At 57.0% G+C, this 23,577-nt stretch overlaps 8 protein-coding genes across 8 annotated transcripts; 4 read left to right on the top strand and 4 right to left on the bottom strand.

Annotated features, from left to right (window-relative positions):
• Nucleotides 1–15: 15 nt before the first annotated feature.
• Nucleotides 16–2,530, bottom strand: ACO1O0_007538 (uncharacterized protein; the record flags this gene model as incomplete). Its single annotated transcript, XM_083196910.1, has 2 exons — nucleotides 16–1,631; nucleotides 1,708–2,530. The coding sequence occupies 2 exons, from the start codon at nucleotides 2,528–2,530 to the stop codon at nucleotides 16–18; spliced, it is 2,439 nt and encodes an 812-aa protein (XP_083048118.1).
• Nucleotides 2,531–3,183: 653 nt separating this feature from the next.
• POL2 (DNA polymerase epsilon catalytic subunit) lies at nucleotides 3,184–9,944 on the bottom strand (the record flags this gene model as incomplete). Its single annotated transcript, XM_083196909.1, has 3 exons — nucleotides 3,184–9,095; nucleotides 9,145–9,284; nucleotides 9,337–9,944. The coding sequence occupies 3 exons, from the start codon at nucleotides 9,942–9,944 to the stop codon at nucleotides 3,184–3,186; spliced, it is 6,660 nt and encodes a 2,219-aa protein (XP_083048117.1).
• Nucleotides 9,945–10,427: 483 nt separating this feature from the next.
• ACO1O0_007536 (COX20 family protein) lies at nucleotides 10,428–11,014 on the top strand (the record flags this gene model as incomplete). Its single annotated transcript, XM_083196908.1, has 2 exons — nucleotides 10,428–10,683; nucleotides 10,773–11,014. The coding sequence occupies 2 exons, from the start codon at nucleotides 10,428–10,430 to the stop codon at nucleotides 11,012–11,014; spliced, it is 498 nt and encodes a 165-aa protein (XP_083048116.1).
• Nucleotides 11,015–11,342: 328 nt separating this feature from the next.
• On the bottom strand, nucleotides 11,343–12,188 carry ACO1O0_007535 (uncharacterized protein; the record flags this gene model as incomplete). Its single annotated transcript, XM_083196907.1, has 1 exon — nucleotides 11,343–12,188. One exon carries the CDS (start codon nucleotides 12,186–12,188, stop codon nucleotides 11,343–11,345), a length of 846 nt encoding a protein of 281 aa, XP_083048115.1.
• A 1,831-nt stretch (nucleotides 12,189–14,019) lies between these two features.
• Nucleotides 14,020–15,057, top strand: ACO1O0_007534 (galactose mutarotase-like domain-containing protein; the record flags this gene model as incomplete). The annotated part of the gene is made up of 1 exon (XM_083196906.1): nucleotides 14,020–15,057. One exon carries the CDS (start codon nucleotides 14,020–14,022, stop codon nucleotides 15,055–15,057), a length of 1,038 nt encoding a protein of 345 aa, XP_083048114.1.
• A 174-nt stretch (nucleotides 15,058–15,231) lies between these two features.
• Nucleotides 15,232–16,542, bottom strand: ACO1O0_007533 (uncharacterized protein; the record flags this gene model as incomplete). The annotated part of the gene is made up of 2 exons (XM_083196905.1): nucleotides 15,232–16,290; nucleotides 16,351–16,542. The coding sequence occupies 2 exons, from the start codon at nucleotides 16,540–16,542 to the stop codon at nucleotides 15,232–15,234; spliced, it is 1,251 nt and encodes a 416-aa protein (XP_083048113.1).
• A 2,164-nt stretch (nucleotides 16,543–18,706) lies between these two features.
• On the top strand, nucleotides 18,707–20,718 carry gpi1 (N-acetylglucosaminyl transferase component-domain-containing protein; the record flags this gene model as incomplete). The annotated part of the gene is made up of 4 exons (XM_083196904.1): nucleotides 18,707–18,841; nucleotides 18,891–20,019; nucleotides 20,070–20,531; nucleotides 20,585–20,718. 4 exons carry the CDS (start codon nucleotides 18,707–18,709, stop codon nucleotides 20,716–20,718), a joined length of 1,860 nt encoding a protein of 619 aa, XP_083048112.1.
• A 1,450-nt stretch (nucleotides 20,719–22,168) lies between these two features.
• ACO1O0_007531 (tubulin binding cofactor C-domain-containing protein) lies at nucleotides 22,169–23,557 on the top strand (the record flags this gene model as incomplete). Its single annotated transcript, XM_083196903.1, has 4 exons — nucleotides 22,169–22,292; nucleotides 22,348–22,526; nucleotides 22,584–23,282; nucleotides 23,354–23,557. 4 exons carry the CDS (start codon nucleotides 22,169–22,171, stop codon nucleotides 23,555–23,557), a joined length of 1,206 nt encoding a protein of 401 aa, XP_083048111.1.
• Nucleotides 23,558–23,577: the final 20 nt, after the last annotated feature.

Genomic DNA, 23,577 nt, shown 5'->3' with positions numbered 1-23,577 from the left:
ATACCCCTATTCACCTCAAAAGTCCATCCTAGCTCGCTTGGTACTCCTCTCAGACCTAGGGTGTGGCGTAGACGCCTGAGTATTAGGCCGTTTCTTGGCCGGCCCGGGCGTGGGTTCCACCTCGCGCACATCGTCCAGCTCCAGGGTCTGCGCATAGGCATAGGGGCTCCTCAGATCAGCAATACACGGTGTGGCAGGCGTTGCAACTCCCACAGATGGAAACTGAGCCGGCGAGAGAATATTGTTGAATGACGCGCCCATTTCTTCGATATACACGGCCCCCCGCGGCGTATCTAGTTCCGAGGCAGCCTCAGTTGACGTAATGTCCTGATCACAGTCACCTCTCCCCATGATCATGCTCTGCAGTGACACGCGCGAACTGCGCCGGCTGTCGAGATAGGTCTGCAGGTCGTAGCACCGCCCGCACGAGGGATAGACGAGATACCGATCGGCCTCATCGCGGTGCTGCGGTAGCTGGGGGCGCGTCTGCTGACCGCACTTCTCCTGGATATCGTCAAAGATATCGCTCATGGGTGTGAAGAAAGTGTGTCGCGGCCCGGGCCCCCAGTATCGGTTGCGACCCCAAACCTGCCCGACGAGAGCATTGGTGTCAGGGTCAACCACGGCTGCGCCACTGTCGCCCTCGACGCCGATGCCGCCACGGATCCAGGCCTCCTCGTTGTCGCAGGGGTAGGGTTCCTCAATGAACCATTCCCTCGTGGCCTTTTGCGTCCCATTCTCCTCGCCGCTGACGTACGCGGGGATCTCGCAGACCTGGCCGCGCTGGTAACCCGATGTGCGCCCGCTGGAGACAACGGTGGCGCCGGGAACAATGGCCGAGGTTGATCGGATAAGGGGTTCTTTGACGGGGGCTTGGGTATCGGAAGGGAAGCGGCGGAGGATGTTGGCATGGAAGGTGGAGGAGGCGATGAGGGCCCAGTCCGTGACGACGAGGGGGTTTTCCTTGCCCATATCCTCCCAGTAGGGGTCGTGCGAGACCCGGGTCGTATGGAGGTTCAGACCGGATGTCACCCTTAGGTCCCCGATGCCGTAGTCATGACGCGCTGGCATGGAGTCGTGTGCGCTGGCGATGCAATTGGAGCGGTCCTGGGGGGAGGGATGCTCAATCTTGACGCTGTGCCCTGTCTGATACGCCTCCAGGAAAGGGTGGAAGTTGCCAAGCCAGAAGCTGGCGCCGTTGACGGAAATGCAGGGTCCCAGCGTCGCAGTGCTGTCTTGGACTGATCCGTTGCCCTTGATGCCAATACTGTCCCCCATGCACGGGTTATGGAACAGGTAGGGGTTTCTGGGACTGCAGATATCGTCCTGGAGGTTACTGCTGAGGCCCCTCGCCCACGCGACGGTGCGAACGACATTGCCCACGGAGAAGACAAACGACACCTTGTGGCGGAACGCCTCTGGGAGGAGGTCCAGCACGTGCGAGGCCACGGTAACCTTGCGGGCGCGGGACATCTCCACCTGTGTCATGATGTTGATGCGCCTAGTATCTGGGGTTCGCCCGCGGGTGGTGCTGATGACATGGCGCGGTGTTGACCATTTAGGTACGGAGTCGATGAGGAAGGGCAGGACGGCGTGCTCCCACACGAGAGCAAAGCTGGGCGGTTGGCTCACTTGTCTGTCGCTGGATTGGGAATCTTCTCTGGTCAGCTTGCAGTGATGCCTGGCCACACAATGGGCATTACTCACCCGAGGATTTCCTGGCCCGCTTAGCCCTCCTTTCGACGACGCTCTGAAGCTGCTCTTGGTACTTTCGCTTTCGGTAGGCAGTCGACTCGGATCCACCATCCTCAATTACTCTGGTTACCCTTTGAGGCTGTTGCGGTTGAACAGTAGCACTGGTGGTTGGGATGTGCTCGGCCGGTCGCTCGTCCTCTGGAGGAGCACTCGGCTCAAGCTGCCACTGTTTGACAACCTCCGCCCCTGTCTCAGGATGTGCCACGGCGATATGAGCCGTCACCATCCTGGCGCTCCCAAACGCCCCCTCGACACACCCAGATGCGGGACACACGAGCAGGTGCTCTGCCTTGACGTGCCAGACCAGCCCGGCATGCGTCGCAAAGGACCTCTTCTGGCCGTGGCCGCAGCCAGCCCAGTCGCACGTATACTTCTTCTCCACCCGCGAGTCGGCAGTCCAGCAAGGCACTGAGCTGAGGGTAGACAAGGCGGCAGGCGGCAGGTCGTGGGGGCTCGGGTCGCGCGACGAATGGAGGGTCCGTATCGTCGCCGTGTCGCTCACCTCGGTCTGCACCGGCGAGAAACTCGACCCTATAGAACTGGCCGAGCTGACTATGCTCCACGGGCGAGACTTTTTTGGGAATTCGAAATCGGGCGCCACCCAGTCCACATGCTCCTTGCCCGGAGCCTGGAATGTGAATGCATCGTCAGGCGTGATGGTCTCCAAGGCAAGTCCATCGGGGACGCAAAAAGGCACATTGGTCGGGCTACCGAGGAGTTGCCCGACAAATGGGTCGTTATCAAGCCACAGATCTGCTGGCATGGTATTCACCATCGGCGGCAGGACTGCTCTTGTTCGAGATGGAGTCGTCGGTTGTGGCGCCGAGGTCGGTCCCGCTCCCGCTGCCGTGGCGGGGCCGCGCACCGGTTGGCGCCAGATGTGCTCCCGGTGAGAAGGCATGATGATGATGATGTTGATGGTGTTCACCAGTAGCGTTAATAAAGACAAGCAATGTGATAACAAAGAACTTCATACAAGGCCAGAATCGAGGCTGTAATAGCTCAAGCCACGCCTGACGAACTGGAGGGTGGGCGGCGTGGGCTCGAGACGAACGAACAGGTCGAGGAAGAATGGATGGATCAGTCGAGTAACGGGTTCAAGTCCTGGAGGGGCACAGCGGCGCAGCAGGACAAGGCAGTGCAGATACATGCAAGAGCGGGTGGAGAAGCATCAGGCTGCCTTGTCGGCTGCATGACACCCTGGTGCGAACTGCATGCGAGCCGTGGGTCATTATCATATCCGTACATATATGGATGGTCATTGCGAACCATGGTCGAGTCCAGATGAAGAGTAAGGTAGATAGATAGTCCATAGAACCGTGTTGTGTATACATGCAAACCAAAACAATAACTCCTCCAACACCTCCATGCCAGACCCGCCAGACCAGAAAACTCCATCATCCCATCCAATGCCCTATTACACCCTCATCACACATCCTCCCAGAGAGCGTCCACCACATCCCCCAGCATCCTCAGTCCGTAGAACCGCGCCACCCTCCTCATCACACCCAGCTTCTTGCCCACCTCGTCCCTCGACACGACGCACTTCCACCCACCACTACACGTGCAGTGCTCCATAAAGTCGTTGACCCTCAGCGCGCCGCACCGCTCGCACTTGACGTCCTGCGTCGCCCACTCCACCGTCCAGCTCTCCACCAGCGACACCAGCCGCTCCTCGATGGCCACCCGGTCCATCTCTGCGCTGCAGTAGCCGCACCGCCAGACCTGCTGCTGCTCCCCTGAGGTCCCGCCAAAGAGGTCCTCGTCGCGGCAAAAGTCCAGGTCGCGCGCCATGGTGCAGCTGTCGCACGACACCTGTACCAGCCTGAGGCTCTCGGACGGGTTGGCAAAGGTGCCCTCGCGCGAGAACTCGCGCACGTCGAACAGCGCCAGCAGCTCCTTGCGCAGCAGCCGCGCCTCCATGGTGATGTTCTTGTCCAGCGAGAGCACCTGCATCAGCGTCTTGACCAGCTCCAGGATCGGGTTGCGCGGGTGCAGGTGCGACCCGGGGAGCTGCGGGAAGCTGTAGTCCGATGCCAGCTCCGGGTGCAGCAGCTCGCGCTTCTGCTGGGCGATGAGCCCCGTAACGGCCTTCTTGAGCGGCCTCTCGAACGCCTTGCCCAGGATGATCTGGCCCTGGTGGTCTTCCAGGTTGTTGCTAGGCAGCTGCGTGAGCCGCGGCGTCGAGTCGGCATCGCCGTTGGTGCCGCCCCCCTGGGGACGCTTGAGCCGGTGCATCAGCTGGATGAACTCGACGACCCAGTCCTGGAACGTGGGTTGCAGGCGCGCGGGCAGGAACGTGGCCATCTGCCAGTTCATGATGGTCTCGAGGTTCTGCTCGTCCGTCTCGGCCACCTCCTGGCACGCGCGGCCGCCGTAGTTGAACTCGTCGTACCACACCAGGTAGTCCCAGTACTCCTTGATCTCGAGGTCGATGAAGTGGAAGAGCGGTTTGCTCTTGATCGACTTGATAACGTACTGGCTGTACGCAAAGGCGGTGCCCACCTCGGCCTTGGTCGTCTGCAGGATGAGGCGGTTGGCGTTGGCAAAGACGACCTGCGACCCCACGCGTCGGAAGTCCGCCATGAGCTGCTGGAACGCCTTGCGCGACATCATCTGCACGTAGTAGTGCAGTGCGCGGTCGTACATGAACGAGTCCGGGTTCTCGACCCACCGCACCAGGTGCTGCACCAGGATGTCCGCCATGGTGCTCCCACGGCAAGCTTCTCCCCACCAGGCCTTGACCATCTCTCGGAGGACGACGACACCGGCGTTGGCAAAGGCGTTCTCCGAGGCCAGAACCTCGGATCCATCGGCCGTGGGGTTGAAGGAGATGGACTCGGCGCCCTCGAGCTCGTTGATCAGGGACGAGGTAAGGATGGTGTTGATGGCGAGGTTGCGCACATCGAGGTCGATGCAGACCGAAGAGAATGTTCCAGGCTGGTTGACACTAGGGAGCTTGACATTGTCGAGGGGCTTTAACAGGTCGTCTCTCTCGTACCCAGCGTGATCAGGACGCGGCCCAGGAGACCACCAGAGCACAACCCCGTTGGCCTGCAGACGACGGGCGTAGGCAACGTCAATCAAGAACCGCGGATCCTCGCGCTCCAGGTTGCAGAGCGGCACGTCACCGAACCTGGCGAGGGCCGTGAGGTGCAGGATCCAAGATCCCAAGCCCAGGTAATGCCCAACCAGGCGGCGAGCCACGACCGATTGCCAGCCCAGCGGTGGCAGGGAGCTGTCGGCCGCATCATACTTGAGGGGGAGGACGGGGAACTCGCCCAGGATTGGCACGTCGTGCACGAGCTGGTTGCACTGCGACGACTGCACCACCATCATCTGCGGACGCGCTTCGTCCTTGCGCATCTTCTTGACCACGTCGCCAATCTCCAAGTGCGCCTTTCGTCGCGTCGTCACCTGCGTGATCTTGAATGTCACCTTGTCCTGGTAAGTGAAGCAGTCCTGCCAGTTGGTCCCGGCCGCCTCCTGGGTGCGCTTGTCCAGCATCTCCGAGTATATCTTGGTCACGTTGGGCAGGTCATGGCCCGAGTCCCGACTCTTCTGGAGGATAATGACATGGGCCTGGTCGCTTGTCATGGAAAAGACACCAAAGATCTGGCGCTCGCCGGCCGTGATGTGCGAGATGTAGATGTAGGCCATGGGCGAGGACTCGAGGTACGTCTTGGACTTGGCAGGTCGCTTGAGACCGCCCAGATCAAAGCCCTGCTCCAGACCCTTCCCAAGAACACCCCGCTGCTTCTCATCAACGGTACAGAGGTTTCCGAGTCGGAGCACGGCCCGCATATTCAGGGGGAGCTGCCTTTCGTACACGCCCTCCACGCTTGGATGGTTGAAGAGAACGGAGAACTTCTCCGCCTCGTTAAAGTAGACCTCTTCGGGAACCGTGAGCTTGAACAGATGGCTCGAGGTGTGGCCGTTCGGGAGCGTGTAGTTGACCTGCTCAACCTCGCATCCGTCAATCTCAACATCAGGAAGTTCCTTACTCTTAAGGTTGAGAAAGACCTGGCGAGGAACCTTGATCTTGAGCGTATGGATCCTGGCATCGATGAGGACGTATGCCGTCACCAAACCAGGGCTATCCCCCTGCTTCAGGTGGAGGAGCTCCCAGGTATTGATATACGTAGCGTGAGCCTGCTTCATGAACGTCTGCTGAATGTTGCCACCCACGAGACTCCTCCGGTCACCAAATAGCTGCCTCCTACGGATACGAGCCTGCTTCTGTATCCTCCACTTCTGCTTCTGGTACTCGAGGAAGGCAGGGTAGTCCTCGGAGGGGTTGGGCATGACCTTAGGCAGTGCAGCCATGGGGTCAGGGTTATCCGCCGGCTCAGGGGACTTGCGCTTCTGCACAGTCGGTGCAGGCTGGGACGAGGCGATGGCGGCACCGACGGGTTTGGGTTTCAGTAGCTTGGATCCAAAGTCTTCCATGTCGTCGGCCCGAGAACCGTTGATGTTGGTGATGTCTCCAAGAGGCTCCTTGCTCATCAGGTCGGTGATCTTCTTCTGCTTGAGCTTGTCGTCCTTGATGTTGATTCTCCTCTGGAGCCAATCGGGATGGGGCACTCGTGGCACCGGATTACGGACCTTCTGCAGCGCAGCTGGGATGGTGATGAGCTTCTGAATGACGGAGCCGAGGCGCTCCAGATAGTAGTTCCAGTCGAGGAGCGCTCGAGGGTCAGTGTCGGGAGGGTCCTCCTTGAGCCACTTCTTCAAATAGGTGCGCTTCACAGCCTCGTCGGCTGAGAAGATCGCCACGGGAACGGCACGCTCCGTGACGGGGGCGTTCCTCGGGCGGGAGCAGATGATGAACTTGCAGTTGAGTCCCTTGTCCTTGACCATCTGCTCGCCGAGAAAGTCGGCCAAGCGTCGCGCCGTCGTGATACTCGTCGACTTCTGGCTCCCATACTCCTCCAGCGTCTTGGACATGTTTCTGTTCTCCGAAATCAGCTCCATGAGCTCCTCATCGGCGAGCGTCGACCCCTTGCTATCCAGCACGTCGAGCCACTGGTTCGCCACTTTGGCGACGGCGGTGTAGCACTGCGTCAGGTCGCTGCCCTCGAGGAAAAACTTGAAGATTTGCTGCTGAAAGATCTTGATGAGCTTCAGCTCACCACGACGCTTGACCTCGAAACCTTTGAGCTCGGCAAGACTGCCGTCATCGTTGAACACAGCGTATCGCTTCTTCAGATTCTTGTCCTCCTCCTTGGACGTGGGGAGAATCATGGCCTTGTAGGGGCCGTCGACCTCGAAGAAGATGGAGTTGTCGCTGTGCGTCTCGTATCTGTGCGTCTTGTCGTCCACGAGTGTCTGGTACTGGTGATTGGTGAAGCGGCCGTGGACGAGGTGGTTCAGCATGACGCAGGGGTATGAGATGTTGAGCTTCTTGCCGCCCTTGAGTTTGAAAGCAAAGTTCTCCGGGAACGTGGCGGGCAACATGCACCAGATACCGTCCGTATCCAACTCGAGGGGTCGTCCGAGACGCTCGACCAGCGAACGCGCCAGCTGGATAATCGTGGCTCCCGTCAAGCAGGTAACACCAGCCATCTCCAGGGAATACCACCGTGATCCCTTCCGCATGACGTAGCCGTAGAAGGAGTTGAGAATACACTTGTGGGCAAGCTGCAGCGAGTCGTAGACGACAATCATCTTCTTAGCTGCCTCGACCTCGTTGGCAGGGGCTCCGGCAGACTTCAATGCCTCTGTCTTGCCCTTCCACACCTTGGTCTTTCCCTTGTAGTCGTACCGACGGTCACGGAAATCTCGCACCGTATTGACGTAGAAGGGGTTCTCGCGCTGGCAGATGATGGCCTCCTTGACGATGGTGGTGGAGTCGTGGATCTTGTGATAGATCTTTTGCGAGTACAGCTGCAAACGCTTCCGCACCAGGCTGGCCTGGTCATCTGCGCTTAGTTCTTGGAATGTACGCATTGGCGAGTACGGCGTCTTTCCGGGGAATTTCTCATTTTCGAGGGCGTTCCGAATCATCCTGTACTCATCCCGCTTAGCTGGGATGTACTCTCCTCTCCAAGCCCACGGCAGTCTCCTGTCGCAAGTCTTTCCGGGGCGGTTAAAATCGCAGGCCGCGCAGTCCGACTCGTCCACCATGGAATCCGGCTGTAGTCGATTTGTCGTCATGATGTTTGGGTACATGGAAGCGACGTCCAAGTGGTAGATGAGCGGGCACTCGTGGCGATTCGGCGTCTCCTTGAGGCTCAGCAGCTTTGCTGTGATCTGCTCCTTGACCTCGTCATAGTTCTCCACGTCCTCGAGTTTCTTGTTCTCTTCCACTGTGATGACGAATTCCAGGGCTGCGTCGAGATCCCTCAGCAACTCATCGATAGCACCCGGGTCAACGGCAAAGTCGACAGGTATATCGGCGCGGAAGACTCCAGCCTCGATACTCTCGACGTGGCCGCCAACGTACGTCTCAGAGTCTAGCAAGTGGCCATCCCAGAAAGCTTCCTTGGGTGCAATATGCTTGTTCGGCAACACGATTCCCTTCTGGTATGCCTGAACCATGAGAAGCATCTCGCACAGCGTACCAGTTCCCTTTCTCAAGACCTCATCACCAGCAAGAGGCAAAACAGTACAGAGTGAGAAGATGAAAGGGTGGACGTACTTCATGTACAGATAGTACGTCGCCACAGCATCGGAAACTGAGTACTCGGCAAGGGTCTGAGGACGCTCCCTGGCATAAGGGGTCATCAGCTCCGGGTCGAGTTCATCAGGGTCGTATCCAAGCTTGGCGACAGTGACGGCTTTCAGACCGCGAGAGCCCTGAGGGAGGTAGGAGTCTCGGTTAACCCAGTGGAAGCAGTCCATGTGCACACCGTAGCTGCACTTGTAGATATCCTCGTTGTCCTTCTTCCAACCAATCTCTTGGTACATGTCAATCCCATTGACACTCGCCCTAGTTTCGACAAACGGCCAATCGAAGAAGTCACCGTTGTAGGTTGCAATAACCGTTGGTCGCGCCTCTTTGATGTGTTCGAAAAAGCGCTCAATGACCGACTTCTCGTCGGGCTCGTTGAATATCATAAAAGGACCAGGGTACTCTGGTTTCGGGGTATAGTCAAAGTCCTCGATGTCTTCCGAGACAATCTGGCGATTCGTGATAAGAAACCCCTGTCCATCAATCATGTACGAAATCATCATGATCTCGTCTACAGCAGCGTCGGGGAACTTCAAGGGTGCCTTGCATGTCTCGATATCGTAAGCCATAACGACGGGTTCCGCCGGCAGTGATCGCTCCTCGTTGGGTAGGATTTTGGTGACTCCGTGTTTCGCTTCCACCCAGTACCAGATACCAACTCTTATATCTAGGAGACAGTCAGCCAACGCATCATGCCGGCAGAGTTGCACACCTACCCAGATCTATCATTACTCTGACATGGTAAGGGACATCGTACTCTCGAATGTCCATAACATAGCCGCTCGCATCAATTGAAGTGTTCATTAATCTTTCGTCATCTCGTGAGTCGTCAAACAGGTCAAAGTTGCCATTCGCTCTGTAAGTCTCGTCAGTTACATGTCGGTCCACAGGATTGTCGGGATACGTACGTGGCAACCTCGGCATATGCATCCATAGCATTCATATTTTTCTTGTTCTTCTCCGCAATGGGCATGATATCCCTTCTCGCCGCCATGAGGTCGTTGACGTTGGCAAACTTCAGCTCCAGGAACGTGCGCTTGTAGCCCAGGAGGTGGTTCGGCATGCTAAGATCATCTTTCTCGACCCGTCGCACCGACTTGACGGCACCGTCCCCGGGAACGCGCTTGAGCCATTCCTCGACCTCTGACTCGTGGCCCCTCTTGACAGCGACGAGGAAATAGGGTTCGTACTCGACAGTCGCCTTAAAGTACGAGCCGCCCTCCTCGATGAAGTAGCAGTCCAGCGCCGCGCGCCCGTTGGGTATCCTCTCGTCTTCAATAGCTGTGGGCTGGACGCTGACGAGCCAGCCTTCTCTCCTCCTCCCGCTCTCGTAGCGGCCGAATCCCATGTTCTCGTCAATGGTCTGTGCTAGCCGCGTGCGCTCCCACTTCTCGTCGGCAGAGGTTCCTTCGGCACGCGACGAGGCCGCAAATGTCCGCTGGCGCGGTCCATGGTAGGATGTCTTCCCTCCGCGGCGGAAGCCCTTCTGCGGGCGCCGGAGGCTCGTGTTGGGCATGACGAAGGGACCACCCCTCCCTTGGGTGTGGGAATCTCGAGGGTGTTCGTCGAAGGAGGCAGAGCCGATGGGTTCAGGGTGCCGATGCAGCGATCATGGGGTTGTGTGCTGCCTTTAGGACAGTGGAAGACGTCTGCACTCGATTCACCGTGTCAGTATTAGTCCCAATGTCTGTTTTGAAGTTCAGTCCGAGGTTGTAGTGGAGATTGACCAGGTCGAGGTCCAAATGGTTGTTACACACCACATGCAGACAGGGAGGACGCGTTGAGACGCGCTGCACCACGCGACACGCTCCCCCAGGCCCCACTACGGCTTAATGAGTTTTGCCCATGAACCACCACCTCTGTAGTGCGCCACACCTAACCCCTCCAGCCACTGCTCCAGCCATTTCAGCGTCATGCCAACGACTTTCGACCCAAAACAGCTCCAGTTCACAACTCGAACCACCACATGCACTCCATTGCACAGCGCAGGTAGCCGGCAATGGCCTCCAACCCCGGCGATGGCAGCGGGATCCCCGACGCGCCGCAGGATCCGAACCACAAGACCGTCAATGTCTGGTCCAAACCCATAAGCGAACAGGACGCTACCGGCTCGCAGCCCACAATCTCCGAGGCCGTGTCCACCATCAAGCCAGAGGACTTCGCCAACATCGGCAACACACCCTGCGCCCGCAACAGTCTCCTCACGGGCATCGGCGCCGGCTTCGGCCTGGGCGGCCTGCGATTTGTCCTCGGCGGTTAGTTGCGCCCACGCTCCAGTCTTCCGACCCAGCGCTGCCGAGCTAGAAGAGAGAGGAAAGAAGCTAAAATTGACGTTCCGTTATAGGTGGCATCCCGAGAGCAACGAACTGGGCCGCGGGATTCTTTGTTTTAGGCAGTGCGGCCTCGTTTGAGTACTGCCAGTACCTCCGGCGATGCGAGAAGAGAGATATGAAGCGACACATCGAGGTGATCAACGACAGCCGACGACAGCAGGCGCGGAAGCAGGCAGAGGAGAAGTGGGAGCAGAAGAGGCAAGAGGAGGAGCGAACAGCGTCGTCGCAAAAGGCCTGGTACAAGTTCTGGTAGGCATACCAGAATCAGCCCTGGGCTGTGTATAATTATGTACGAGTGCATACGGCAGGGGTTTGAAAAAGAACCGGCTTATCTTTACAGATTCAGCATTATTCGCTAGAATGCCGCTATTAAGGTCGATACAAAGAGAAACTAGTAGTTATTTGATGCGCTGTCCGTTTGATACCCGACCATCCGTATTCCCAGTATAATCCTACCCACGCTTCAAGCAACTCCAAAGTAATAAATCCCAAAGACAAGACAAGACCAAACGCCCAAGACTCCAGCCCCTGTTCCCGGGTTTCATTTAAAACATGATGGTGAGAAGCAGTGCCGAGTGACTTCAAGGTGTAGCGGAAAAATAAGACCGATTGTTCTCCTCTATGAACCTGACTTTCCGGGATTGGGGACTCTTCTCTGGCGAGGCCGCCGCCGTATTATGACCGTGGCGCCGCTGGCTGCGTCGCGCCCTGGCCTCACTCTCCTCACGTTTGCGATACTCGGCCATCTGCAGACGGCGCTTCATGACCCTGGCGTGTGCCAGTGCCGGCGTTGGGCGGAACCCGACACCATTAATGCCGGTGCCGTCGTCATCAGCGTCGTTCGGGTCATAGACGGTAATTTCGTCGTCGCGCCAGGTCAGGGCCGCTCGCACGGGTTCAACAATCTCCATCTCGTCATCGTCCGCTTGGCCCTCGCCGCCCGAGACCGCTGCCTTCTTTCGGAGGCGCGGAGGCGGAGTGCCTATTCTCTTCCGGCCTCTGCGGGACCTTGACTCGGATGGTCGGTTGATGGAGGGGTATGCACTCTGCAGGGTGCCCTCCGGCGGCTGCTCCCCGGGTGGCTTGCTGCTGGTCTCCCCAGGCACATCAGGCTGGGGCACTGCCTCGCCTTCCGAGTCGGCCACTGCGACGACGGGCCCTTCCGGCACCTCGGTCATGTCGACATCCGGCCTCTGGCGTTTGCGCGTGGCCAGGTCAGCGTCATCATCATCAGTGGTGGGCGCTACCCCGCTCCCGCCCTCGCCCTCGAGTGCCAGGCCACGGAACCTATGTGCGACCTTAGATCGCGGACTGTCATTGCCGTCCTCTGATACCGCCTGAGTCGGATCAAAAGAGAATTTGATGGGCGTGATGGCCGTGTTCACGCCGCGTTTGCGTTTCGGGGTGCTCTTGGGCTCGTTGTCCATGTTTGTGTGTTGGGTCAAACGACCGGAGGGATAGATGTGCAAGTGTGAGGAACTGAGTGATAATGGTGAGCAACGGGCAACTCTGGTCGTGCACTGATTCAGAGCCCCATCATGTGTGATTTTGGTCAAAACCTCGCACAGATAATTTGAAGCAAGTTATTCTGTCGCTCTTTCTTAACTTTTTTCCCCCGTGAGACCACGGGTTGTTAAGGGTAAGACGCTTCACTCTGTACAGTAAGAAGGTTGGAGCTTGGAGGGCAGGTACCAGGTGTATCCGTACGTGCGAAGACAAGTACGAGTACAACTCATCACGCCTCCTCATCCGTGTCTTCTCTTAATCAAATCACGTTGCTGTTAACACGCGGCATACGTAGGTAACGCCACGATTGAACACGCACTTGTCCGACATTGGCCAAGTATGCTACTCAAAAACAGTACTTACGTGCATTTTGCCCAGCCAGACGGAGGCTACGGGCGATGGGCAGAGACGTCTGGCGGAAACTCATGCATGCTCGGGCACTCCCGACTTACGACTTCATACTAGCCATAGGATTTCTTTTTTTAAAGAAGCATGGGGTTCTCTATCCAAAAACATAAGGCTCCTTGGTTAAAAACGTAGGGTTTCTTATTTAAAATCACGAGGTTCTTTATCTAAGGAAATTAATCGGACATTGCTTAATCCTGACGCCCATCGGCCAATTTAATGGTCTCTAAATAAGGACCTGGTCTGGGTTGGTCCCAGGCGCCCATTGGGCGCACAAGCCTTAGTTGGAGACGGGAACCACGCCAGGACTGTGTACAATGACGATCCAGTCCCCTGAGTATAAAACTCCAACAACACCATTCATCATCTACCAGTCCGTGCTATTCCTAACGTTTCCGTCTCTTCCTTATGCCTAGCACAATGGAGCTGGGAACCTTGCAAGACTCGCATGTTGTGGTTGACACAACCGACTCAGATATGATTGACATCGATGATGAACTACGCCAGCAGAAACTGCTAATAATCGACGAATACCTCTGCCACCTCCAGTCGTACCTGGGCTTGACTTTGTTACCAGAAATGGTGCAGCCCGTCGTCGACTCACTGCTAGAGCCCAAGAAGGCTCCTGGGTACCCGAGCGCAAACCCGACGTCCTGGGAGACTTTTGTCGAGGCGAGCTGGCTGGCTTGGCTTCTATTAGTAGACGCACGACGGCAATTTCAAGAGCTCTACTACGCTTCACAATAGGTGAGAAGTGAGAAGCGTCTTCCGCCATTTGCAGTTGTGCCAGTTGCTAAACATGGCCATGGTAGCTAAGCTAGGGCGAGGAGCGAGTGCATAAATACCCTTCCCTTCCCCGCCTCCACAGAAACGGCCGACCAAGACACCCAGGTTGCTTCCATGGTAGCACCAAACTACTTCGTACAGCAGCAATTTATCCACCTGACAGTTTCGGTGAAAAATATCTCACTTCTTATGTTTCGGAAGGGCAGCAGTCACGGAGTGTCGCCCCGTCGGAAACTTGCAGCCCCGACCCCGCCATCTTGCCCCGCATGCTCGCCAGAGAAAGGGATGAGATTTGCACTTTGCAGGTGAAGAGACGCCGGGAGGCCCTCACACCTCTGCGGATAGTAGCCTGCGGGATGACATAAATAGCCTGAAGTCGCAGCGTCTCCACACGAGCTTAGCCTGGGAACCTAGCGCACTCGGGCAATCGGCCTATTTTCGCGGTGGTGGTGGGGGATGGTGGTGGTGGCGCCGCCGTACTTAAGGAGATGACGGTGCTCTACAAGCAGCTCATGTCCATCGTGAGACTCACCATCAAATTCCACATCTCTCAAGAAAAACATGGCCGACGCCGCCTTCACATTCTTGCCACTCGGGGCTTCCATCCAGACCTTCAAGGTCAATGGAGTCAACATTGTCCAGGGCTTCGACAACGAGGAGCAGCACGAGAAGTACAACGACCCCTACTTCGGCGAGACCATCGGCCGCGTCGCCAACCGCACCAAGGGCGCCCAGCTCGACTCGTTCAACGGCAAGACCTACCCCCTTGCTGCCAACGACCGCGGCAACTCTCTCCACGGTGGCATCAAGGGCTGGGGCAAGCGCCGCTGGAACGGCCCCACCCCCGTCGGCACATCCTCCATCCCGGGCATCGACAACCTGGAGGGTGGTGAGAGCGTCGCCTTCACCCTGACCAGCGAGGACGGCGATGAGGGCTACCCGGGCACCGTCGAGGTCCGCGTCATCTACACCACCGGAATCCAGCGCGGCGCCGAGGGCGGCAAGGACGTCAACGTCCTAGGCATCGAGTACGAGGCCAAGCTCGTCGACGGCGCCGACGAGACCGCCATCAACATGACCAACCACTCCTACTTCAACTTGGCCGGATGCCCCGACGCCGCCACCTACGACGGCACCACCGTCACCCTCGCCACCAACCAGCACCTTCCCATCGACGCCGGCGCCATCCCCACCGGCAATCCCGCCCCCTACCCGGACTTTGACCTGTCCAAGCCCTTCTCCATGACCGCCGACGGCCCGTTCGTCGACCACTGCTTCTGCCTCGCCACCGACCCGGCCGCCGTGCCCATCGACACGCGCGCCAGCCCGCTCAACAGCAACCTGATCGCCCACCACCCGGGCACCGGCATCCACCTCGAGGTCCTCAGCACGGAGCCCGCCTTCCAGTTCTACACGGGCATCGGCATCAACGTCCCCGCCGTGGGCAACCTGCCCGCCCGCAAGCCCAACTCTGCCTTCTGCTGCGAGCCCTCGCGCTGGATTAATGCCGCCAACACCCCCGAGTGGAAGAACATGGTGCTTCTCAAGAAGGGCGAGACGTATGGCGCGCGCATCGTCTACAGGGGGTGGTCCGATTAAGGAGAGTTGCTGGGCTGGATGATGCAGTCGGAGGAGGAAGCGGAAGCGCATCTAGAAATGGGGTATTTTGTAGATGATGGCAATGTGAAACATCGTAAAGCAACCGTCGGTATCGTACATGGCCCCGTGCAGTAAAGAGCAAGGTTAGAAAGCTCGCACGCACCTCGTAGTCACCTAGTCTGACTCGCTGTCGTCTCCTAGGAACGCTAGGTCCGCCTGTGCTCTCCGTCTCCGCGCCGCAAAGCTCTTGCCTTCCTCCTCGTCTTCGTCTTCACCCTTGACGCTGGCATCGTCCTCGTCGCTCCCCTCGCTGTCCTCGACCTTAAGAGGCTTTCCCCTGACTTTGCTCCTGCTAGCCCGGCCACCGGCGTTCATCCCCCACAGCGCGTTCATCTCTTGCGCCGCCTCGGCCTCGGCCAGTAGCTCCCGCGTCTCCTTAATCTCGCGCGCTCGCGCTTCGGAGAAGCGCCCGTCCATGCCCACGTCCGCCAACATCTTCTTCAGGTGCCGGATCTTGGCCCGCGCATCGCTGCCGTACGGTTTCAGCTCGTTGTGCCACAGCTTGCGTACACCGCACTTGACTAGCTGGCCCTGAAGCTTCTTGATCTCGGCCTCGTTGGGATCGTCTGGCGAGGGTGCCTTCTTGGATTCTACCTTGGACGGTTTGGCCGTTTTTTGTCTGGGCTCTTTCTTCTCCTTTATCCTGCGCTTTGGTTTCGGCGGCTCATCTATGACGTCTGAGTATTCCTCCTCTTCGTCCACAACGGGCTTGGTTTCGTCCTCGTGCTTGGATGGCTTCTCGTCCTCTTCGGACTCGAGCCGCTTCTTGACCCTGGTCTCCTCTTCGGGTGGAGAGCTAAGGTCATCCGAGTCGGAGGCTTCTGATTTCTTCACCTTTATATCTTCGTCCGACTCATCCCCCACCACTCTCTTGCGCTTCCGATCGGCCGACGGGCTTGGTTTGATGTCTTCATCCTGATCCTGATCCGATTCCGGGGCCTTGGGCTTAGGTTTGCGCCGTACTGCGCTCTTCCCTTTTTTTAGCTTTTTCTCTTCCTCGCTGAGGTCGCTTAACTCGGACTCCTCCTTGACTGATTTCTTTAGTGGAGCGCTTCGTTTCCGTCGTTTCGGGGCGGGCGATTCTGGTTCGGAAGATTGGCGCTTGACGCCGTTCTTGGATTCGGGCTTCTCCTCCTTCTTGGCCACAGGTTCCCAACCGTCCAGCAGTTTTTCCTACGTATACCAGTCAGGGCTGTCCCGCGCAATGCACTCGGAAACGTGGTTGTCACTTACAACATACTCCTTGATTAAGGACTTGCTCTTCTGCTTCCACTGCTCACCCGCAAAAAAACCGTCCTCAAGTTCAAGGTTCTCCTCAGCCTGTCGGCGCACCTTGTTGACCGAGGTCGCGTCGGGCTCGGCCTTGAAGACCTGGCAGGTCGCGTCAATGAGCGCCGTCTCGAGCTTCTTGGCCGAGGGCGCCATTGTGCGTATCCACGTATGGTAAAGGGTGTACCAGATGAATAGCCCGATAGAGATTTTCGGAGCCGCACAGGAACGGTGGTATAAATGCGGGGGTGCCGAATTGTGATGCTCAACGCGACGAAAGGTCTGGCGCGCGAGCGAAGTTGAAGCAGCTGCACGTCACGGCTGCAGGCGCAGTTCTATTGTTGATCTCCACGGCGCAAGACTGGGGGGCAGCGCCTGGGGCTTTGGCCAATAAGGGAGGGCTCGAATTGGGGACGAATTATTAGACGCCCACCACCCTTCCACGTAGTAACAGCTACTAGAGGATGCGGTATCGTTCGTAAATAAATGGCTTTGCCAAAGGAGAAAAATAGTAATTCAAGGTAAATTTTGAGTTATTTATTCATGCCATGCTGTTTTGGTTTGTTTTTGTCATCTCTCGCCTGTACAATGGAAGTGAGAAACACAGTGGCTGCCTCAAGTTCGAGGTGTCCAGTTCGAAGTAGAAGGATCTTGGCGCAGGAACATTTGATGAGACGTCATCCGTTGCGCCTTCTTCAACTTCCATCACTCTCAACATCGCCAAAATGTCTGCGTCATTAGCGCCCGAGTGTAACGAGGTCAAGGAGTACGGCGATACTCTCATTCTATCCAGATTCCACGTTGGCTAACAGGGGTCAGGCGCTACGACACGTGTTTCTTGAAGTGGTACAGCGAGAGTATGTTTTATCACCATCCCACCGATGCGATGCGGTGCCCCGGCTTACACGACGCAGAGTACCTTCGAGGGGCTGAGAAGGACAACCAGGAGTGTGCTGCTCTATTCAAGCAGTACCAGCAGTGTCTGAGCGTGAGTGCTGTGCCTTGGCTCCGCGCTTGACTGATCTAATAATGGCTCCAGGTTGCGCTCAAAGACCGGGGAATAGATAAACTGCTCGATGATGCCCGAGAAGACAACAAGGAGAATGACGCGAGACTAAACAGCCCACCAAAAAGTGAGCCTTTTATTTTCATGATTAATTAACTTCCACTCACCTTTTTGGAACAGAATAGAGGCCTAGAGGAATGAGTGCTCAGACCATCATTCTGCCAGATGCCAAGCAACGGGATCGGAGTTCGGGACATTGGGGTGTGGGAACCTCACCAGTGCTGACCACTGTATGAATACAAATATTTACATGTACTAACTAGGTATAAATCTCGCTTTCCTCTTTTCCATTTTTGTAAAGATATTTCTTTAAGCTCGCTCGTCCTCGTGCTTAAGTGATGATAGCGACCCAGCCACGTGATGCAAGCGCGAACCTGCTGGCGGCGGTCAAGACGCGACCCGGTTCCGGAGTCTAGAGCCCCAGCTGGCAGACCTCCAAGTTTCGGAAGGTGTCAAGGGGGACATCCAACCTCGCACCATCTTTCGCACTTACGTGGCCCGCTGACCGAAACTCCTGACTCAAGCTTGATCTACCTGGCTGTTGCTATTCTCGATCCATAGATCGATCGACCGCACAACAAAGCTTGGGACATCGTCCGCCAAGACGCCTACCAACAACCCCCCAATCGGCACTTGCAATCTCCGACCACCGCCGCCTACCCCCCCCGGATCTGGACAACGAGACGATCACGGCCGACGACTTGAAGCTCTCTAGCCCTTACCCCAAGGCCACCTCCTACCGCAGACTCGCTCGCCCTCCCAAGCGCCCTGACCACCCACGCGAGGCATGCGTTGGCGACCGCAATAGCTAGCGCTCTATGCACCCCTTCTCCGTCCTCACCCTCGGCATCTTCGTCGCTGGCTACATCACTGCGCGCTGGGATCTCGTCACCCGCCTGTATGAGCTAGCAATCTTTGCCTGGGAACACGGAGTATTTGTATATCTGGACCTGGAATCCCAACGCGCGTATACCCCTTGCTAATACCAGCTCCCCCTAACAGACGCGTGTTGTTTGTGGCTTCGTCGTCCTAACCGCCCTCTTCCTCACCATCTTCGTACCGATTGTACTCCTCGCACGGACAGAAGGGACGCTAGTACGCAACACCACTACAAAATACTCGCTCAGAACGGAAGCTGACGGTCAGCAGCACCCGCGGACGCCTGGCATTGGCGTATCGGCGCGAGAGCAGCTCAGACGCCGAGGATCCTTCTAAAAGAACATCGACCCATCGTTCGATACTCCACCGGCTGATATGGTAGAGCATGATGGGCTTATGAGAGTGTTCTGGCCGACGGACATCCACAAGTCTGATCGCCCAGGGGTTGTTGTGGGGTGGAGGAACTCGAACCTCGACGTCTTTGTCGTGGCCGTCTTGGATGATGTGGATGTAAGGAGTATCGACCACCCTTGACGGATGGAGGACTAACATGGGATAGGCTCACAATGCCGAGTTTCACCTCAAAGCTGGGACCCTCTTCCGAGGTTCGCCCCATACACCGGCACACGCCTACGAGCTCTGCGGCCACACGTCAATGCATGTTCTCGGTATCTCTAATGCCGACCCGAAGACTGCAGATCCGTCGTGGGTCTGCGCGACGACGGACCCCTCGCTTCGAGTCCCACGCATCACTTGCGCCAAGGCGTCCAGCGTCCAGCTCATCATGTATGATCGGCCGCGACCAAAGGGGATGCAGTACATCTCTCTAGACCCCATACCCCTAGCGCTAGGCGACCATGTAGCGGGGCTCCAGCATACAAAGGTCCAAGGCATTGACAGTGCTGAGGAAAAGCAGGAGAAGGAGGCACAGGAGGTCCGGAGGAAGCTGGCGGAGAAGCTCAAGCAGCACACCATTGTCAAGAGGGTCCCGTCCGCGCGCGACAAGGCGCTGCCCAAGATCGTCAATCAGGTAAACTGGTCCTGGGAGCTTGAGCAGATACTGCAGAAGAATGTGGGACGCCTGGGGCCGAGGCCGAAGCGCAGCCTCAGCGTGTCGGAGCAGTTCGTCGAGTCCGCGACGGTGATGCGCAACTACGTCGTGATGCGGCTCCTGGAAATATTCACTCTCTACATATTCCCTATCATTCGAAAAGCATTTATCCTGCTCCTTCTGGGACATCGAGTGGTAGCCGAGATGCTGCTCATCCTCCTCGAGTTCCGGATCAAGCCTGGGGGTCGCGCTTTGAAGGACGTGTCGGCCACGGCGCAACAGATCGAAATAAGATTGCAGCAGTTTTGCTACTGGCCGATGCAGTACGTAACCCTCCGGAAACGAAAGGGCAACTGGGCGAGCATCAACACCAGTCACCCAGACTACATCCGCTTCTACAACAGCCTCTGGCTTGTAGCCAACGATGTCATCATCGGCCTCGCTCTCGGTTCGTATATTATTGAGCATGCAGACTGGGTCGCCGCGCGGGTGAACGACATACTACGTACATACAGTGTTGGTGCTCTGCAGAGGAGCATATCCTGGCTCATGGGCTGGCCGGCTGGCCTCAAGCTCAACGGCGAGCTTGCGGCATTCCTCGGCGACCTGTTCCTCTGGGTCATCGATTATTGGTCGAGTAAGTGACCCCCAAAGTTTGATAATTGGGATTCGTGCTGACAGCATCAGACTGCGTCTATGCCCTGGGACCGGCGCTGCCAAGGATCATCTGGTTCGTCGGCTTCTCATCCTTTGCGGGAGCCAGCATGCCCATCGCCATGATGTCTGACTTCCTCTCCGCCCTCACCGTCCACATCTATTCCTTCTACCTAGCCTCTGCGCGCATCTACCACTGGCAGTTGACAATCCTACAATCCCTCTTTCACCTCTTCCGCGGCAAGAAACACAACGTCCTCCGCAACCGTATAGACTCGTGCGACTACGATTTAGACCAGCTTCTCGTGGGCACTATTCTGTTCACGCTTCTCTTCTTCCTGTTGCCGACGGTGGTGGTCTTTTATCTAAACTTTGCTATTGCGAGGATGATTATCATCTCCTTGAAAGCCGGGTTTGATACTCTACTTTCGTGTTTAAATCATTTCCCCCTGTTTGCGCTCATGTTGAGAATCAAAGATCCAGGGCGGCTGCCTGGTATGTTCCAACCCCCATACATGCCTGGGTCACAAACTAACAAGGCGCTATAGGAGGTATTCGTTTTGAACTTCGAGATACCCATCATAATAGAGCTCCTAATGACAATACAACCCACGAACCACCGACCTCTGTCATCTACCTCAAGGTCAGCATGCGCACACCCACACTCTTCGCACCCTGCTGACACAAACCAGTCCATTCCGCTCTCTTCCACCGCCATGTTCCACCAGTACTTTCAGATGGCACACCGCATACGCAAACACTACCTGTCACCACGGGTACTCTTCTGCCTCCTGACAGGCAAGTACGTACCGCCCATCGACCGACGCAGCCTGTATAGCCTGCAATACAGCATGCTCCCTGCGAAGAGGGCTACGGTGTGGGACATGTGGCGCGCTCTCAATGAGAGCCCGGTGCCTCAGAGACAATCGACGTTTCCCCTACCTAATATACCGCCGCTACCAAGCGGTGGGAGGCGCAATGCGAAGACGAGGACGAACCATTGACGATGTTGGTTGTTCTCAGCAGATAGATGAATTACATACATACTTACGTTTAATGATGCAAAGCGGTCCGCTCCCCCTAGGGACTCTTGGGTGATGGGTGGCTGAGTATGACGCTAGCTTGCAGGCACATGAGACTCTGCATTCTCTTTCGAGCCGAATTATACGGATTCTCTTACTCTATGCGAGGTGCTTGGGTTGTACACGAGTTGAGTTGTCGGGTGTAACTTTGATTGTGACGGTCGCGGTCAGTGGTTTTACATGGAAGACTAGCACTCAAAGAAGACGTCAACCGTTCCACAAACACTGAACCAAACCGCTTGTGAATAATTCGAGATGAATCGATAGACGGGATCGAGATTCACATCTCACCCCATGTGAGTGAGGCCTCAACGGTTCATGAGTTTGTAAGATGCTATGGCAAGGTGAGTAAGCGACGCTGGACCGCCACATATTCAGCACAACATCACCGCCAGCCCAGTGATACCAACCTAGAGCTGTCCAACGGCAAACCAAAAACTCCGAAACTCCAAAACCAGAAACAGGGCATGGTACGCATTGGTCTATCAGTTCTCTAAGCCAAAACTCGGCCTGGTGTCTTTCCACGCCAACCAATCACAAGGTATCCACCACATCGAACTGCAAGCCCCTCTCCCCGATGGTTTCCCACCTTCATGTTCCTCCTCGGTCACCCGCATCAGACCAACCATCACACCAGCGTTCCGCTCAGCGAATCTTGTGTCTCAGTCACCATCCCATCCATCTCATTTATCCCATTCACCGGTTCTCAATCCCTTCCCCCTCACGCCATTTTCTGGTCTCGCCCTAAGCCATTGACCTATTGACGTCAATCACTCGGTTCTCCTCAAGCCACCCCTCTCTCACTTCCAGGTTGTAATCCGCCGCACCGCATTCAAGAACCTGCTCCCAGCCCTACATTGCCGGGAGGGGAATTTCTGTAAGTTTTGTTCTTGTATAACCTATTTGATTATTCCTTTAGCCTCTTCTTTGCCCTTCCTTGCTCTCCCTCGTCACCTGCCAGATCAGATCAACCCCTCATACTCTACACAAGGAAACACCAAAGAACATATAAGACGAGCACAAAGTTGACATTCCCCCTTCTTTTCCGTCATGGAAGCCCAGACCCAGCCCACGTGGACCAACCATCCCCTTGCTGGACCCAAGGTCCTCTACCGAACAAGCACCATGGATCCCAAGCAGCGCTTCTACCGCCACTTTCTTGAGAGCGAAGCCGGTGAGTACACATATTAAGCACAGACTGTAGAGTCAACGTATAGCAATTCTAACAGGTATCTGCGGTACTACAGCCCTCCAGGATGAAATAGCCGCCGTGGAATCTGTCGCCTCCATTGCGGGAGAGCGCCAGGCTGCCATTGATCATGTCCTCGCCGGCATAGCAAAGCTTCAGAACGAGGTCGCCGACTCGGCAGAGTACACGCCACCCTACGATCGCAAGCAGTACTCCGAGGTCCGCTCTTCCTCTCTTTGTCCATCTGTGTGACCCCCGTCTAACTCGAAGCAACAGTCCATCAAAGCTTTGCAGGAGAAGCTCAACAACACCATTGCCAAACTAACCCCCAAGTCCCGCTTCCAGTTCAAGCGAACCGCCAAGACAACCTATGTTGATATGGGCGCCCCGGAGAACGACCCTCGTTTCAACCCAGGTAGTTTGTCGCGCAACAGCTTTTCCCGCGTGACCACCACCACCACAACCGTGACAACGGCGTCATCATCCTCTGCCGTGGCCGACGACGACCAGGACACCATCTCCGAGCTGCCGCCCTCCAAGAATTACAACGAGGAAATGTCCCGCCCGAGAGACTCTTCCCTCCGCAAACCCAGCTTCTCTGCCGCGCGCCACATCACCATCTCCGGCCAGACTAAGCTACACATCATCCTCCCCTCGTCGGCCGCGCGCGCCACCGCAGCAGGGAGCCTGACGGACCTGAAAGGGTGCATCGTGGACATGTCAGCGCCGACCGGTGCCGCAGGGACGCCGTTCCCGGGCCTGGCGATGCGGAATATCAGCGGCTGCCTCATCGTGGCCGGGCGCGTCGACGGACCGGTGCACATCACGGGCGTGACAAACAGCATCCTCGTCGTGACGGCGCGGCAGGTGCGTATCCACGAGTGCCGCAACGTCGACATCTACCTGCACTGCGCGAGCCATCCCATTATCGAGGACTGCTCGGGCATGCGCTTCGCCCCGCTGCCGGAATCCTATGTGAGCCCATCCCCCTTTCCTGCCAAAAAAAATCCCCGGAATTGGACGGCGTGAGCTGACCGAAATGTTAGGTGACCGACGCGGAAAAGACGACTGAGAACCAGTGGGACCAGGTTGACGACTTCAAGTGGCTCAAGGCGGACCACAGCCCCAACTGGACGACCATGTCAGAAGCGGAGAGGTTGGGTGGCCATGTGTGGACCAAGGTTGTGCCAGGGAGGCCGGGGGTGAGTGTTGAAGAGACGCTTGCCGAAGCTGGTCTCCCACGGCGATGATCTGTGGCGATAGCCTGAAG

Source organism: Amphichorda felina (assembly GCF_050947745.1).
Source record: "Amphichorda felina strain 45539 chromosome Unknown scaffold_7, whole genome shotgun sequence".
NCBI lineage: Eukaryota > Fungi > Ascomycota > Sordariomycetes > Hypocreales > Bionectriaceae > Amphichorda > Amphichorda felina.
The sequence above is the reverse complement of the archived record's forward strand: the minus strand, read 5'-3'. Positions and strand labels throughout refer to the sequence as shown.